Raw genomic sequence first — 14,006 nt, 5'->3', positions numbered from 1 at the left:
AAATGACTTACAAGTCCGTGGCGCCCTGCATCTGTAATTCTGGGATTCTGTATGGTTTTGGCCCACCCTTAGCCTTGATGACAGCTTCCACTCTCGCGGGCATACGTTCAATCAGGTGCCGGAAGGTTTCTTGGGGAATGGCAACCCATTCTTCACGGAGTGCTGCACTAAGGAGAGGTATCGATGTCGGTCGGTGAGGCGTGGCACGAAGTCGTCTCTGCAAACCTACCCAAAGATGTTCTAAAGGATATAGGTCAGGACTCCGTGTAGGCCAGTCCATTACAGGGATGCTACTGTCGTGTAACTACTCCGCCACAGGCCGTGCATTGTGAACAGGTGCTCGGTCGTGTTGAAAGATGCAGTCACCATCCCCGAATTGCTCTTCAGCAGTGGGAAGCAAGAAGGTGCTTAAAACATCAATGTAGGCCTGTGCTGCGATAGTGCCACTCAAAACAACAAGGGGTTAAAGACCCCTCCATGAAAAACACGACCACACCATAACACCACCGCCTCAGAATTTTATTGTTGGCACTACACACGCTGGAAGATGACGTTCACCGGGCATTCGCCATACCCACATCCTGCCATCGGATCGCCACAATGTGTACCGTGATTCTTCAATCCACACAACGTTCTTCCAATGTTCAATGTTCCTATGTTTCCGCGCCTTACACCAAGATAGGCATCGTTTGGCATTTATCGGCGTGATGTGTGGCTTATGAACAGCCACTCGACCATGAAATCCAAGTTTTCTCACCTCCCGTCTAACTGACGTAGTACTTGCAGTGGACCCTGATGTAGCTTGGAATTCCTGTGTGATGGTCTGTATAGATGTCTAAAATGATTTACAAGTCCGTGGCGCCCCCCATCGGTAACGCTGGGATTCAATATGGTGATGGCCCACCAACAGCTTGATGACATCTTCCACCCTCGCAGGCATACGTTCAATCAGGAGCCTCTTCAACTGTCAGCGGTCTCTGTCAGTCAACAGACGAGGTCGGCCTGTACGCTTTTGTGCTGTACGTGTCCCCGCCACATTTTACTTGACTGTCTTTTATTCTTTGACCAGAGGGCGGTGGTTTCTTTGCCACCGGATTTGTCCTCTATTTTGCAAGACGACGCAGCGACTGTGGTTAAGGTCTTACGGTTTTGTGTCCTGTCCAATCTGTTGCCTCGGATTTTAGGGAGAGGGTTTTAATGTGCTGCTGGGTGACTGGCTCACCCAGGTTTTAGGTAAGAGGTCCGCCAGTCACCATTACCTCGTTTCCCTTCGGCATCTGTTCTCTTTTCCTTGTGTTTCCTTTCCTTCTTTAGTCTGTTTCTTCTCCTCTTGTTTTGCCTCTGTATGTGAGCATTTGGAACTGCGTCAGGCCTGTGTCTTTTAGCCGTTCTCCTTGTTCGGTGTCCGTCTTCGTCCCTTCACCGCATGTGTTCCTGTTTCTATGCGTTTGGGCGCTGATGACCACGCTGTTTGGCGCCCGTAAACCTCAAACACACACACACACACACACACACACACACACACACACACACGTGTCCCTTCACGTTTCCACTTCACTATCACACTGGAAACAGTGGACCTAGGGATGTTTAGGAATGTGAAAATCTCGCGTACAGATGTATCACACGAGTGAGACCCAATCCCCTGACGTATGACACAAGTGACACCCTATCACTTGACCGTGTTGGAAGTCCGTGAGTTCGGCGGAGCGCCCTATTCTGCTCTTACGATGTCTAATGACTACTGAGGTCTCGGATATGGACTACCTGACAGTAGGTGGCAGCACGAAGCGCCTAATATGAGAAACGTATGTTTTGGGGGTGTCCGGATACTTTTGATCACACAGTATAATAAATTAATGAATGGATCACGAGAATCTGTGTTAGTGAGGAAGAAAGACCGCAGGATTTGAAAGGAGAACCTATTTACTCTACTGCTAATGCTGACACGTAGTTTTAGGATTTAGAAATGAGCTAAGTCTGTTGTCAAGTTCTCGTTACAGTATTGCTAGTGCAATACGCTCTGTTACGGCGGGAAGATAGAGTTCATTGTGAGTGAAAAGAATATTTCGTTTAAACTGGAAATGCCACAAACCTATGTTGTATAACAGATGACGAAACGATAACTCTGAGCAAACGATAGAGCAAGAGCCCTTTATACAGCTTGCATGTGGTGGTAAATACGCAGATCAGCAAGAAATCTACAAGGTGACGCCAAGACATTGAGATCACGGATTTACTTCGGACTTTGTACACCTTTAGTAGGCCATTTAAACAACATAATGTGCAAGAGGTAAGTTGCATCACTCTTGCAATACCGAGAAAATCACAGGAGACGTTTTACGCGTATATTGTGTAACTAATGTAGCTATGCGAAGATGCAGGCTGTAAGACGCCGTTATGGTCAAGTAGTTAGCGTTGGCGCTGAGGAAGAAGGGTTATGGATGAGGCGATGATTCGAATACTGCTACCACTCATTTATAGTCACTGGTCACATTATACAATTTAGATGACGTTTGAGAAGTAATATAATGAAAAAAATCCCACAAACTTTTTCATGAAGCAGAAGTGAATTTCATATGTTATTTGTCTGTTTATTATTTTTAATTAAATTTTCAAGGAAAAGGTCCAGACTAGGAAAGTCCAAGTCCAACCTCGATAAATAATAATGCGAATGACCTTATTGAGTAATATAGTAAGTCACAATGTGCTAGACCACAACAGTAATCTATAGTTACTCGTCGGATGTGCTCTTTACATTACACGTTGCATGACGGTATTTCTCATACAGACGTGGCCAACGTAAGTTGAAACGGTATTTACTACATCGAATGAGTGCAGTTTTCCTACATTTGCAGGGATTATTCAGATTTTCTAACGGAAAACATACGTCGTTGACTTTTTGAAAAATTTCTCTTTCTTCTGAGTACAGATTAAAAAATAAATTAGAGCTAGAGTCGAGGCATCGCCTCAGACACATTTGTCTTAGGAAGCTTGAACAATAACCATCTGACCACCATCAACGGTAACATGCGGTACCTACTCACAGATATACAAGCCACAGAATAGACGTGTAAAACTTCTCTTGCGATTTTCTCGGCATTGCCAGAGCAGTGCACCTTACTGTTTGCACTACACGTTATGTTGTTTTACTGGCCTATAAAAGGTGTACAAAGTTTAAAGTAAATCTGTGATCTGAACGTCGTGGCCTTTCCTTATTAGATGCGTTGGAAGCAATTTCTTGAACAATTCTGTAAAAAGGGTGCTGTTAACAGGAATTCTGCCAATTTTTTTCTCATGCCATTACTGAACAATTCTTTACTTTCTTTTGATAACTGAACGGAATGATATTCCTTCGTTCACGCAAAAATTGCTTTCAGTGGCTATCTTGGGTGTAAGTACCTCCATTCGGGGACTGGGTGTTGTGCTGTCTTCATCATCATCATCTCGTCCCCATCGACGCGCGAGTCGCCGAAGTGGCGTCAACTCAAAAGAAAAAAATGTTCAAATGTGTGTGAAATCTTATGGGACTTAACTGCTAAAGTCATCAGTGCCTAAGCTTACACACTACTTAACCTAAATTATCCTAAGGACAAACACACACACACCCATGCCCGAGAGAGGACTCGAACGTCCGCCGGGACCAGCTCAAAAGACTTGCACCAAGCGATGAGTCTACCCGACGGGAGGCCCTAGCCACATGACATTTCATTTTCATGTCACTCCTCGACTGTTCATTGAGAATGCTAGATTTCTGTTTTATTAAGAAAGATAGTTGACAGAGATTCCTAGGGCATGTATGCTTGTGACTTAGGGTAACTGAGTTCCAGGTATGTAAACTTTTAACACAAGTAAGAAAAATTTTGTTAACACACTGCTTTTGCTGTGTCTATATTACGGTAATCGGATATTCAAATAGAAGTGTATGTCGTGCATATAAAGTTAACATTTGTGTTGATTGCATAGCCCAGTTATATCATTTATAATAATCAGAACAACTCCTGTCCCAGTACCATGCTACGGTCGCAGGTTCGAATCCTGCCTCGGGCATGGATGTGTGTGATGTCCTTAGGTTGGTTAGGTTTAAGTAGTTCTAAGTTCTAGGCGACTGATGACCTAAGATGTTAAGTCCCATAGTGCTCAGAGCCCTTTGAACCATTTGAGCCCAATACAATCTTGAGAGAGACAGTGTTCCGCATTGGGTGTTTCGTGGTCTGTATATGACATGTTGCTTGTGAATGCAACAAGAAAAACTTCTGGGCACTCGTGCAAAACTACAGCTAATTACGTGTTTAGTAAAGGTATCAACTGATCGTAGTGGAGTTACTGTTACAATGTTTTCGAAAACCTCACTGCCAGCGAGAAACAAATGGCTGTCTGATGAGTTTCGGAACTTGGCTGTTCACGTCAGCGATATTTAAGCAGGTTCCCCGGATAGCGTTTCTGGAGAATTCAGTGATAACGGAATAGAGACGTGATATGAGATGCTTTGCCAGAAAGTGCTGCACAGAAGATGTATGACATGGTCAGTTGCAGTCTACATGTCAGTAGATGCCTACCACCGTCGTCTACTTTAGTTACTTACATGAAATAGTCTTTGAGTTGTATGTTATAATGGAATTACTATGTACAATTTACTTCCGTTCTGGAAGAAATTTAGTGGTTTTAAGGTTTTATGCAGATTGTTGTTATTCCATGAGTTGAAATCGTGAAAATGGTTCAAATGGCTCTGAGCACTATGGACTCAACTGCTGTGGTCATTAGTCCCCTAGAACTTAGAACTACTTAAACCTAACTAACCTAAGGACATCACACACATCCATGCCCGAGGCAGGATTCGAACCTGCGGCCGTAGCAGTCGCACGATTCCCGACTGCGCTCCTAGAACCTCGAGACCACCGCGGCCGGCTGAAATCGTGAAATGAGCTATTGACTGGAGAAAGAGAAATATTATATACAACAAATTTCATTAAGAGAGTCTGTGCTTAGTATACTTAATGCCTTGAACACGTTTTTGCAGAACGTTTTCGAATCCACATGAAAATTAATTCGAAGAAGTAAATTGACTAGAAAAGTTACCCTAAAATGTGACACACATGACATTATGGAATGAAAAAAAGCAAAGTATGCTAAATTTTTAAATTTTTGGTCACTTACCTCCATAACGTCTACATTACAAGTGCTGAGCTTTTTATACGATTTAGCAGCTCTCTTAAATGCTACTCCCAGCTGAATTGATCAATCTGTAATCTCTGTACTTTAACGCTGTCAACCCACATCCTTTTATTTGATGCATATACCAGGTTCAACACTGACTGTAATGAAATTTTTAAAGTTTAATGATGCTGAATTTCCTGCAATAATTTAACAAGGTCCATTATATTTTCGTTAGCAGCTCTTTTTAAAACAGCGTTTTACTTGCTGTTTATCTCAATATTTATCTGCAAAACAAAAAATACATGCACAAGAAGGGGCAATGGGTCTAAAATACAACCTAGGGAGACACCATGAATGACTGTTGGTAGTTTAATGTACTGGATGTACGCAGCGACACGCCGTGTTCCCTGTTAAAAGCTGTATTATCTGTTTTGCTGCTATGTCTGAGCCAAAACGTTCTAATTTACTTATTATGACGTGATTACGCTGAAAAATGCTCATGCCGTATAAACTTCGCAAATTGTAAGCGATCTTGTCGTAGTACCAGTTATGTCCGAGGGATCTAATGTAATTTTCATTTCATATTGTCACAGATGTATCAACGAAGCAATACAAAAGGAAAGAGTCGATTAACAGAATACAAATACTTTAACTGCGTAGATACTATCCATTTTACTGTGCCTTTGGTTGTCACACTGATAGCTGACAGACTCTCTCATTTATTACCAGTTGGAGCCCACGTGGCGAATCGATGAAGCGTTCGTGGTTTCAACCTTGCTTAGGCAAGCGATTGCCTACGATGAAGATCCTTCAGCAGCACCCATCACCAGCGAGGATGCTGGCATCAACATCTATTATAAAGGTATTCACCTTTATTTAGGTATTTTTTACCAGTTAGCATCTCTGTTATTACAATTACTCATTATTTATTGTTTAAGTTGGTTATGATGTTATTACTTTCAGTAAGTGGGTGTAATCTTGAAGCGCGTCCGTGGCGCAATACGCACACTTTAGATTTTTGCGACATATTGATTCTTCTATGCGACGTATAATTTCACCACTGTTGGTTTGTAACATTTACTGTAGCTCGTCAGTTTTTGTTAAGGGACACGAGGTTCACAATGACTAGTGAGAGCAGGTAGGAAAATCACATGTATGATTTGCAATATCATGTCCTGTGGCCCTCCAATGACAATCAGATGTATTCCAGGTTTCGAGCACTCGAGTGGAAACATACAACGTTATCAGTCTCCTGTTAACATCCAGGTTAATATTCCTCGGTTATTTCAGAAATGAGGAAGATCCTGTGATATCAGTTCAAAGATGTGAAGTTTAAGAAGTCACAATAAAACCAAAAACTTCAGTATGCTTGGAAACAATTCGATTTATTACCCCTCAAATAAGGCAAGTGGTCCGTTTTTTGGGTTAGTACTTCCTCCATGTATCGAACCTTCATCTTGCACAGAACTGTTGATTAATAATAACTGCAGATTGGTTTAAATCACTTTGAGAGTCAGATCTGCTGATCAGTTACTACAAAAAAGCTACCGCTGCAAAACTATTTTCGCCTGGACTAAATGCTGACTTTAGAACTTCTGATAAAACGTAGAGTCGAAGGTCCATTGGATCTACCTTCTTTCCTCGATGTAGGTCTGCGACAATTTCAGAGCACTCTCAAATTTTGTTCTTTTAGGCTTTTTATCCATTCCGCGCTGTAGCTACGGAATGCTTGGCTTCTTCCTCGACGAGGGGCATTCTCCTTGATTCAGGCCGCGCTTCAGCTAATAACACCACTATACACCATACATTGAAGGCTTTCATGACGGAATGTCATAGTTACTGGTGAGTCTTCCGGACTGTATGACCATTATCCAAGAAACTTTTCGGTACCTGATGTTTCATCCAGGGCTGCGCTGGTCGTCTACAAAGGAACTCCTGGAGATAGTGACTCTTGTCGACCGATGAGTCGGACGTGGAGAGTGGCTTAAATACTACGTAAATCGGCGTAGTCTAGTTTACACGTTATCAGTAAAGATAATCCTTGTCAGAGATAAAACTTAACTATAGATTCTCGCCTGTCAAGGATACATTTTATCTGTCGATTTTGAAGCGCATCTGTGAATATACCACTAAGTTTCGTGGCTTCTTCTTTTCTGTTAAAATTATCCCCATGCTTATATATTTCGATGCCCCCTCTATACAGCCGTGGATGATAGTTTGTCATTGTAGATAAAAAAAATTCAGATAACTTCATTTAATGGTTAGAGCAGCAGTTCTCTGTGACAGGTAGAATGGCCACCAGACTGCGTTAGTGTTGAAACTTCCTGGCAGATTAAAACTGTGTGCCCGACCGAGACTCGAACTCGGGACCTTTGCCTTTCGCGGGCAAGTGCTCTACCAACTGAGCTACCGAAGCACGACTCACGGCCGGTTCTCACAGCTTTACTTCTGCCAGTATCTCGTCTCCTATCTTCCAAACTTTACAGAAGCTCTTCGCTGTAAAGTTTGGAAGGTAGGACACGAGATACTGGCAGAAGTAAAGCTGTGAGAACCGGGCGTGAGTCGTGCTTCGGTAGCTCAGTTGGATGCCGGCACGGTAACTCAGCGTGTTTGGTCAGAGGGCTAGCTGCCCTCTGTAATAATAATTAAAAAAAAACTGAGTTAATGGATCAACAACGAACTGAAATGGGTGTCTTTCGACGTCCGCCCCGAGCAGATACAACAAACAAACAAAAAAACGAACAAAATGAGATTTAAAAAAAAAGTTGGTAGAGCACTTGCCCGCGAAAGGCAAAGGTCCCGAGTTCGAGTCTCGGTCGGGCACACAGTTTTAATCTGCCAGGAAGTTTCATATCAGCGCACACTCCGCTGCAGAGTGAAAATCTCATTCTGCGTTAGTGTTGTTTGTATTCATCGTTGTTACCGTGCCTGGTAGAGAATTTAAGGCGTGTGAACAGTGTCAGATTTTGAGTGATCACTGTGTAGGATTCGCATGATTTCTTGAAGAGCGTTCTCTTCTACAGATGCTTTTTCTCTTTCCCTAGTCGCCAATGCCACATACTCGTGTGAGGCAGCGTTATCAGCATCTGACAGTTTTGAAGGGACCTCATTGTGTGTCTCCATTTGGCCGGTTGGCCGAGTCGTGCAGTATCCAGATTTGTAGGACATTCGGGTGTGAATGTATGAGAACATGAAGGTAGGGACACTCGCATGCAAGGTTCCGATCGACCACATCTGACCACCACAAGGGTGGATCGCGTTATTGCGAACCAGGGACATGGTAAGCCCATCATATATGTACCTCCCATAAGATAAAAAGTAGTGGACTCCCTCCAACATTCTGTGCCATCCCTCACCAACGGTCGAGAACAAGCTACAGTCGTACTAGGGAATTAGTGAAATGAGTAGGCTGCAGTTAATAGCACAATACAAACCGCTGTATGTGGAACGGTACCATGACCGGGAGACACGGAATGTTGATGAATGGCACTGCATTACGTTCAGCTGTGAATCTCAGTTGTGCACTACCCCTCTTGACCACTGTCTGCGAGAATGGCGGCGACTTGGAGAGAAGTCACATTCTTCCAATGTTTTGGAGACGCGCAGGTCATGTCTGGTAGTGTTTGAGAGAACTCTGACAGGAGAAGGATACGTTACGGATGTCTTCCATCCTCATGTGTTACATCTCATATCGCAGTATCGCGACGCCATTTGGCAGCAGGACAATGCTCGTCAAACACATGGTCTCCAGGAAATGTCTTCGTGATGCTGAAGTACTCCCATAGACAGATAAATTGACAGATCTGTCTCCGATAGAACATGTGAGGGACCAGCGTGGACGTAAACTCCGTACCATTGCCAGTGTCTGGGATATAAAGGACCAGCTGCAGCCGTTATAGACCAGCTTGCCTTAAGAATGTTTACAACGGCTTTACACCCTTCCCAGCCAAATCACTGCATGCATCCATGGCAAAAGGCTGCAATGCCATACTGATAAGGGGATTCGTACTGATAAATTGTTTCTAAATTTGACCTGGTGTTGAAACCACTGAAATAGCACCATATACCCTCTCAACTTGTGAAGCTTAATTCCCGTCTTTCTTTCCGGATGCTTAGCTTTTTTTGTCGGGCGGTGTATTGTCAACTTTGAAAGCAGCTGCGCCAGCGCATGAACTTATATTAGTGGTTGTGTCTCCGGTGTCAGGTCTGTAGACGAGTAATGTGACGCAATTGAGGACACCTGCTGCACTGCTTTAGCGTATGTTCATAGTTCTGAGAATAAATACATTAATATTACCTAATTATAACATTCATATTTCAGACTGTGGAAATAAATAATTGTGTCTGTAAAGTATATGGTCCGTCGATGCCAGTAAAAATTATATCGCAGATTAGTTTATGGATTCATATTTCTTATGGCGGTCCTAAACAACTTTTATTTCGTTTGTTCCTTCTTCTTTATTTTCAACCCCTGTCTGCAATAGTAATGCAAGATCCGAATGAACAAAAATCTAACAATGTGTGTTTCTGACAGGTGGTTCCATCGTCAGGATGATGCAGCATTTTATCGGAACTGATGCGTTCTATGACGGCCTTCATAATTATCTTTTACAGAAGTAAGTACTTAAAGTAATAGAACATTAGAATTTTCTTGTAAATGGCGCGCTGAGTGGCCGCGCGGTTTGAGGCGTCCTGTCACGGACTGCGTTGCCGCTCCTGCCGGAGGTTCGAGTCCTCCCTCGGGCATGGGTGTCTGTGTTGTTCTTAGCATTAGTTAGTTCAAGTTAGCTTAAGTAGTGTGTAAGTCTAGGGACCGATGACCTTAGCAGTTTGGTCCCTAAGGAATTCACACACATTTGAACACATTTTTCAGAACAAAATTTTCTTTATGTGACGGTTTTGTAAGAAAGAGACATACGTAGTAACGGGTAGGCGTTTAAATATTCGAAAAAGAACGGAACAGTACACTGCAATATTGATCTGCTGGACAGATACGAGCAGGAAATAACTGCAAAGCGAAACTGAAGTTCATTACACAGGAACACTTAAAACAGAAAATCTCTTGTAAATTGACACAACTCTGTTTCGAACGTAGTCGCTGTCAAGAAAAGGCGCAGAACACTCACGCAGCTAAAAGAAAAGTACAGCTCAATTGCACGGAACAAGTTCATGAAAGTAGTGGTTCACGTAGACATATCATTCTTTAAAACTTTCTCGTTTCACTCAACTGCGGATCTTAGATGGTTCAAATGGCTCTGAGCGCTATGGAACTTAACTGTTGAGGTCATCAGTCCCCTAGAATTTAGAACTACTTAAACCTAAGGGTATCACACACATTCATGCCCGAGGCAGGATTCGAACCTGTGACCGTACCGGTCGCGCAGTTCCAGACTGTAGCGCCTAGAACCGCTCGACCACCCCGGCCGGCACGGATCTTAGACCGACGACCTTAGATCATTGTCTCTACAAGTTGATTTATGGAAGAAGCGAAATAAATTTACAGGAATTTCACTTTTACCAATTTTTTTCTGGGCTAAGATTACATAGAATAAAATGGAAACAAAAATGAAAAACAAACAACAAATATCTGTAGCTCCAATGTGCAAACTGATATCATTTACAGTATTGTCATTTCGAAATTTTCTTTGTGGAAGACCATCTTCGCTACTGAATGAAGGAATTTAAATAATTGTTTTTCGTGCCTTATATTTATAGGCATTCTCAATAGCATGCAATACACGATTTGGGGTATGCGATAAACACGTGGAGCGTAATAGTGAAGCAGATTTTGACTTGTTTTGCTTGGTGTTTTTAAGTTGTACGCACCTTTTGTTGGATGGTTCTCTTTTTTTTTAATATTGATCACCGTACGACTTGTCGGTCAACTGATAGTGCTAGCCGGCCGCGGTGGTCTCGCAGTTCTAGGCGCTCAGTCCGGAACCGAACGACTGCTACGGTCGCAGGTTCGAATCCTAACTCGGGCATGGATGTGTGTGATGTCCTTAGGTTAGTTAGGTTCAAGTAGTTCTAAGTTCTAGGGGACTGATGACCTCAGATGTTAAGTCCCTTAGTGCTCAGAACCAATTGATAGTGCTACTCACTAGTTTCACATTCTGCAGTTTCCAATGTCACATACGTAAGCCTCTATTTTATGACTCTTTGGATACATAGTATACTAGGAAAGGGCGGGGCGAGAAGGAATAATCGACTGGAGGATGGCGAGGGGAGCGGACGTACAGTTAGTTCCTTTTGGGTCTCGTGTGCCCTAGCGCGTCTGTCTCTGTGTACTTCCTACCTTTTTTCGTTGCTGGCTTATTCATCTGGGTATATCTGCGTCTGTGCTCAGTGGGAGAAGACTTTGTATGGATCTTGATATCTTTTATTGCCGCTTCTGCAGTTAACTTAACTAACGACGGATTGCAAGAGGCAGCTTGAGCATGTTTCTATTCTAGTTTTTTAGTACAACCTATCGATCTGTATGCTGTGGCACACACATAGACAGTGTCAGTTGCCTAAAACTTGTACCTTCTTTATTTCGTGAACTGTCCAAGCTACCGGGAACAGGTTGCCGGCTCATGGTATTACGTCCAATGGCATGAAATTTTGTTTGCTTGTCTATTAGACTCAACTCTTGTACCAGCCGAGATGCAGGAACAGGTACAGTTTATAAATTAATCGATACAATTTTAACTGCGTTCGACGCTCTTAAAAAGACGGGTACAGTGGTATAATGATTGTTAATATTGGCTTTAAAACGTTTCGCAGAAGTGTATGAGGAAAAAAGCTAAAATGAAAGGCAGTGCGTTCGACATCGACTGTTGCGTAAGTACTGTCAAGGGCGGCTCGCGCGCCAGGCTCTGTCACTGTTTCGAGCCTTTCGACTCTTCACTTGTTGCCACAAAAGTTGTTTACTAATACATAAGTATGGAAATATATTTATAATACAGTCCCGAGGCTCGTTCTTATATGCTAGAAGTCAGCGTGTAGGTCCAGTCACGACATTTGAAGTTGTATCTTTGTCGTATCTAGTTCGTTCATGAGGACTTAACGTTTAATCTTATTGGCGTAGGTCTGTCGTCTTACTGCACATACCGACAAACCCTGGCTTGAGGCCCCTTTTTTGGCGGAGTTTAGATCGCAACAGCCGATTCCGGCGGCATAGTAATTTTGACTAATTTTTCCGATACGACTGTGAAAAGCTTTAATGTCAACATCAATAACAGTTATACCACTGTAACCGTTCTTTTAAAACCTTTAGAATGCGCGCCTTACTGTCTGGTATGAGCAGTCAGCAAAATTAGGTCATCTCTGGGTACTATTGTGTGCCGAAATCCTCGATTCGATATTTTCGATGGTTCCGAAATAAAAGGGACGCAACGTTCAGGTTGTTCACACGAAGTGCTAGAAGTACGCAATCTGGTCAAAGGAATCTGGGCACCTATTGGTGGGCAGTAATATGGGATGTGTCCACCCTCCACATCTTTGACGGCTTCAGTACTGCTGGGGACACATTCTATGAGGCGCCTGAATGTCTGTGGAGAAATGGCAGCCCATTCCTCCACAGGAGCCGAAACCAGAGAAGGTAGTGATGTTGGAGGATGGGGCCTAGAGCGATGTCGACAATATAACTCATCCTATGGCTGTTCTCTTCGCTTCAGGTCGGGAATCTGGGCAGACCAGTCCATTTCAGGAATGTTACTGTCCAAAAACCTTTATGGCAGAGTGCAGTGTCATGTTAATATCACAATTATCCAGAATGAGATTTTCATTCTGCAGCGGAGTGTGCGCTGATATTACACTTCATGTGTGCCAGACAGAGACTGGAACTCAGGACCTTTGCCTTTCCCGGACGAGTGCTCTACCGTCGGAGCTACCCAAGCACGACTCACGACCCGTCGTCATAGCTTTATTTCTGCTAGTACCCCGTCTCCTACCTTCCAAACTTCACAGAACGTCTCCTGCAAACCTTGCAGAAGCAGCACTCCTGGAACAAAGGATATTGCGGACACGTGGCTAAGCCACAGCCTGGAGGGTGTTTCCAGAATTAGGTTTTCACTCTGCAGCGGAGTGTGCGCTGATATGAAACTTCCTGGCAGATTGAAACTATGGTAGGGCACATGCCCTCGAAAGGCGAAGGTCCCTAGTTCGCGTCACGATCCGGCACACAGTTTTAATCAGCCAGGAAGTTTCATATCAGCGCACACTCCGCTGCAGAGTGCAGATCTCATTCTGGAAACATCCCTCAGGCTGTGGCTAAGCCATGTCTCCGCAGTATCCTTTCTTCCAGAGTGCTAGTTCTGCAAGGTTCGCAGGAGACCTTCTGTGAAGTTTGGAAAGCAAGAGAAGGGGTCTGGCAGAAATACAGCTGAGAGGACGGGTCGTGACTCGTGATTCAGTGGCTCAGTCGCCGGCACGGTAGCTCAGCGTGTTCGGTCAGAGGGCTGCTCGCCCTCTGTAATAAAAAACTGAGTAAAGGAATCAACGATTAACTTGAACGGATGACTTGTGACGTCCGCCCATATCAAACTCAACAAACAATGCCGAACAAAAAGGAAAAAAAAAAGACGGCAGAGTACTTGCCTGCCAAAGGCAAAGGTCCCGAGTTCGAATCTCGGTCCGGCACACAATTTTTATTGTGCCAGGAAGTTTCGTATCATAATTATCCTTTGTCAACAGTTCCTCTGTTGCACACACTACACAGTGCTGTGAAATGTGTTCATTTTCTTCCGTGTTTAGCGTTTTCTTAAGAACAATATGAGTAACACATCCTGACCAATATACTGGTGGCACTACACATGGTGGTAGGTAACGTCTTCAGTTACTCGCCAAACCTAAATCATTCCATCGGA

At 43.5% G+C, this 14,006-nt stretch overlaps 1 protein-coding gene across 1 annotated transcript in view; it reads left to right on the top strand.

Annotated features, from left to right (window-relative positions):
- The window catches only part of LOC126355386 (aminopeptidase N-like), a 159,450-nt gene that overhangs the window by 50,579 nt on the left and 94,865 nt on the right, over positions 1-14,006 (top strand). Inside the window, exon 6 of the mRNA XM_050005680.1 lies at positions 5,887-6,019. Coding sequence (XP_049861637.1) covers positions 5,887-6,019 — 133 coding nt within the window. The remainder of the gene's footprint in view (positions 1-5,886; positions 6,020-14,006) is intronic.

The sequence above is a fragment of the Schistocerca gregaria genome, chromosome 3, assembly GCF_023897955.1.
Source record: "Schistocerca gregaria isolate iqSchGreg1 chromosome 3, iqSchGreg1.2, whole genome shotgun sequence".
Classification (NCBI taxonomy): Eukaryota; Metazoa; Arthropoda; class Insecta; order Orthoptera; family Acrididae; genus Schistocerca; species Schistocerca gregaria.
This window is presented reverse-complemented; position numbering and strand designations above follow the sequence as displayed.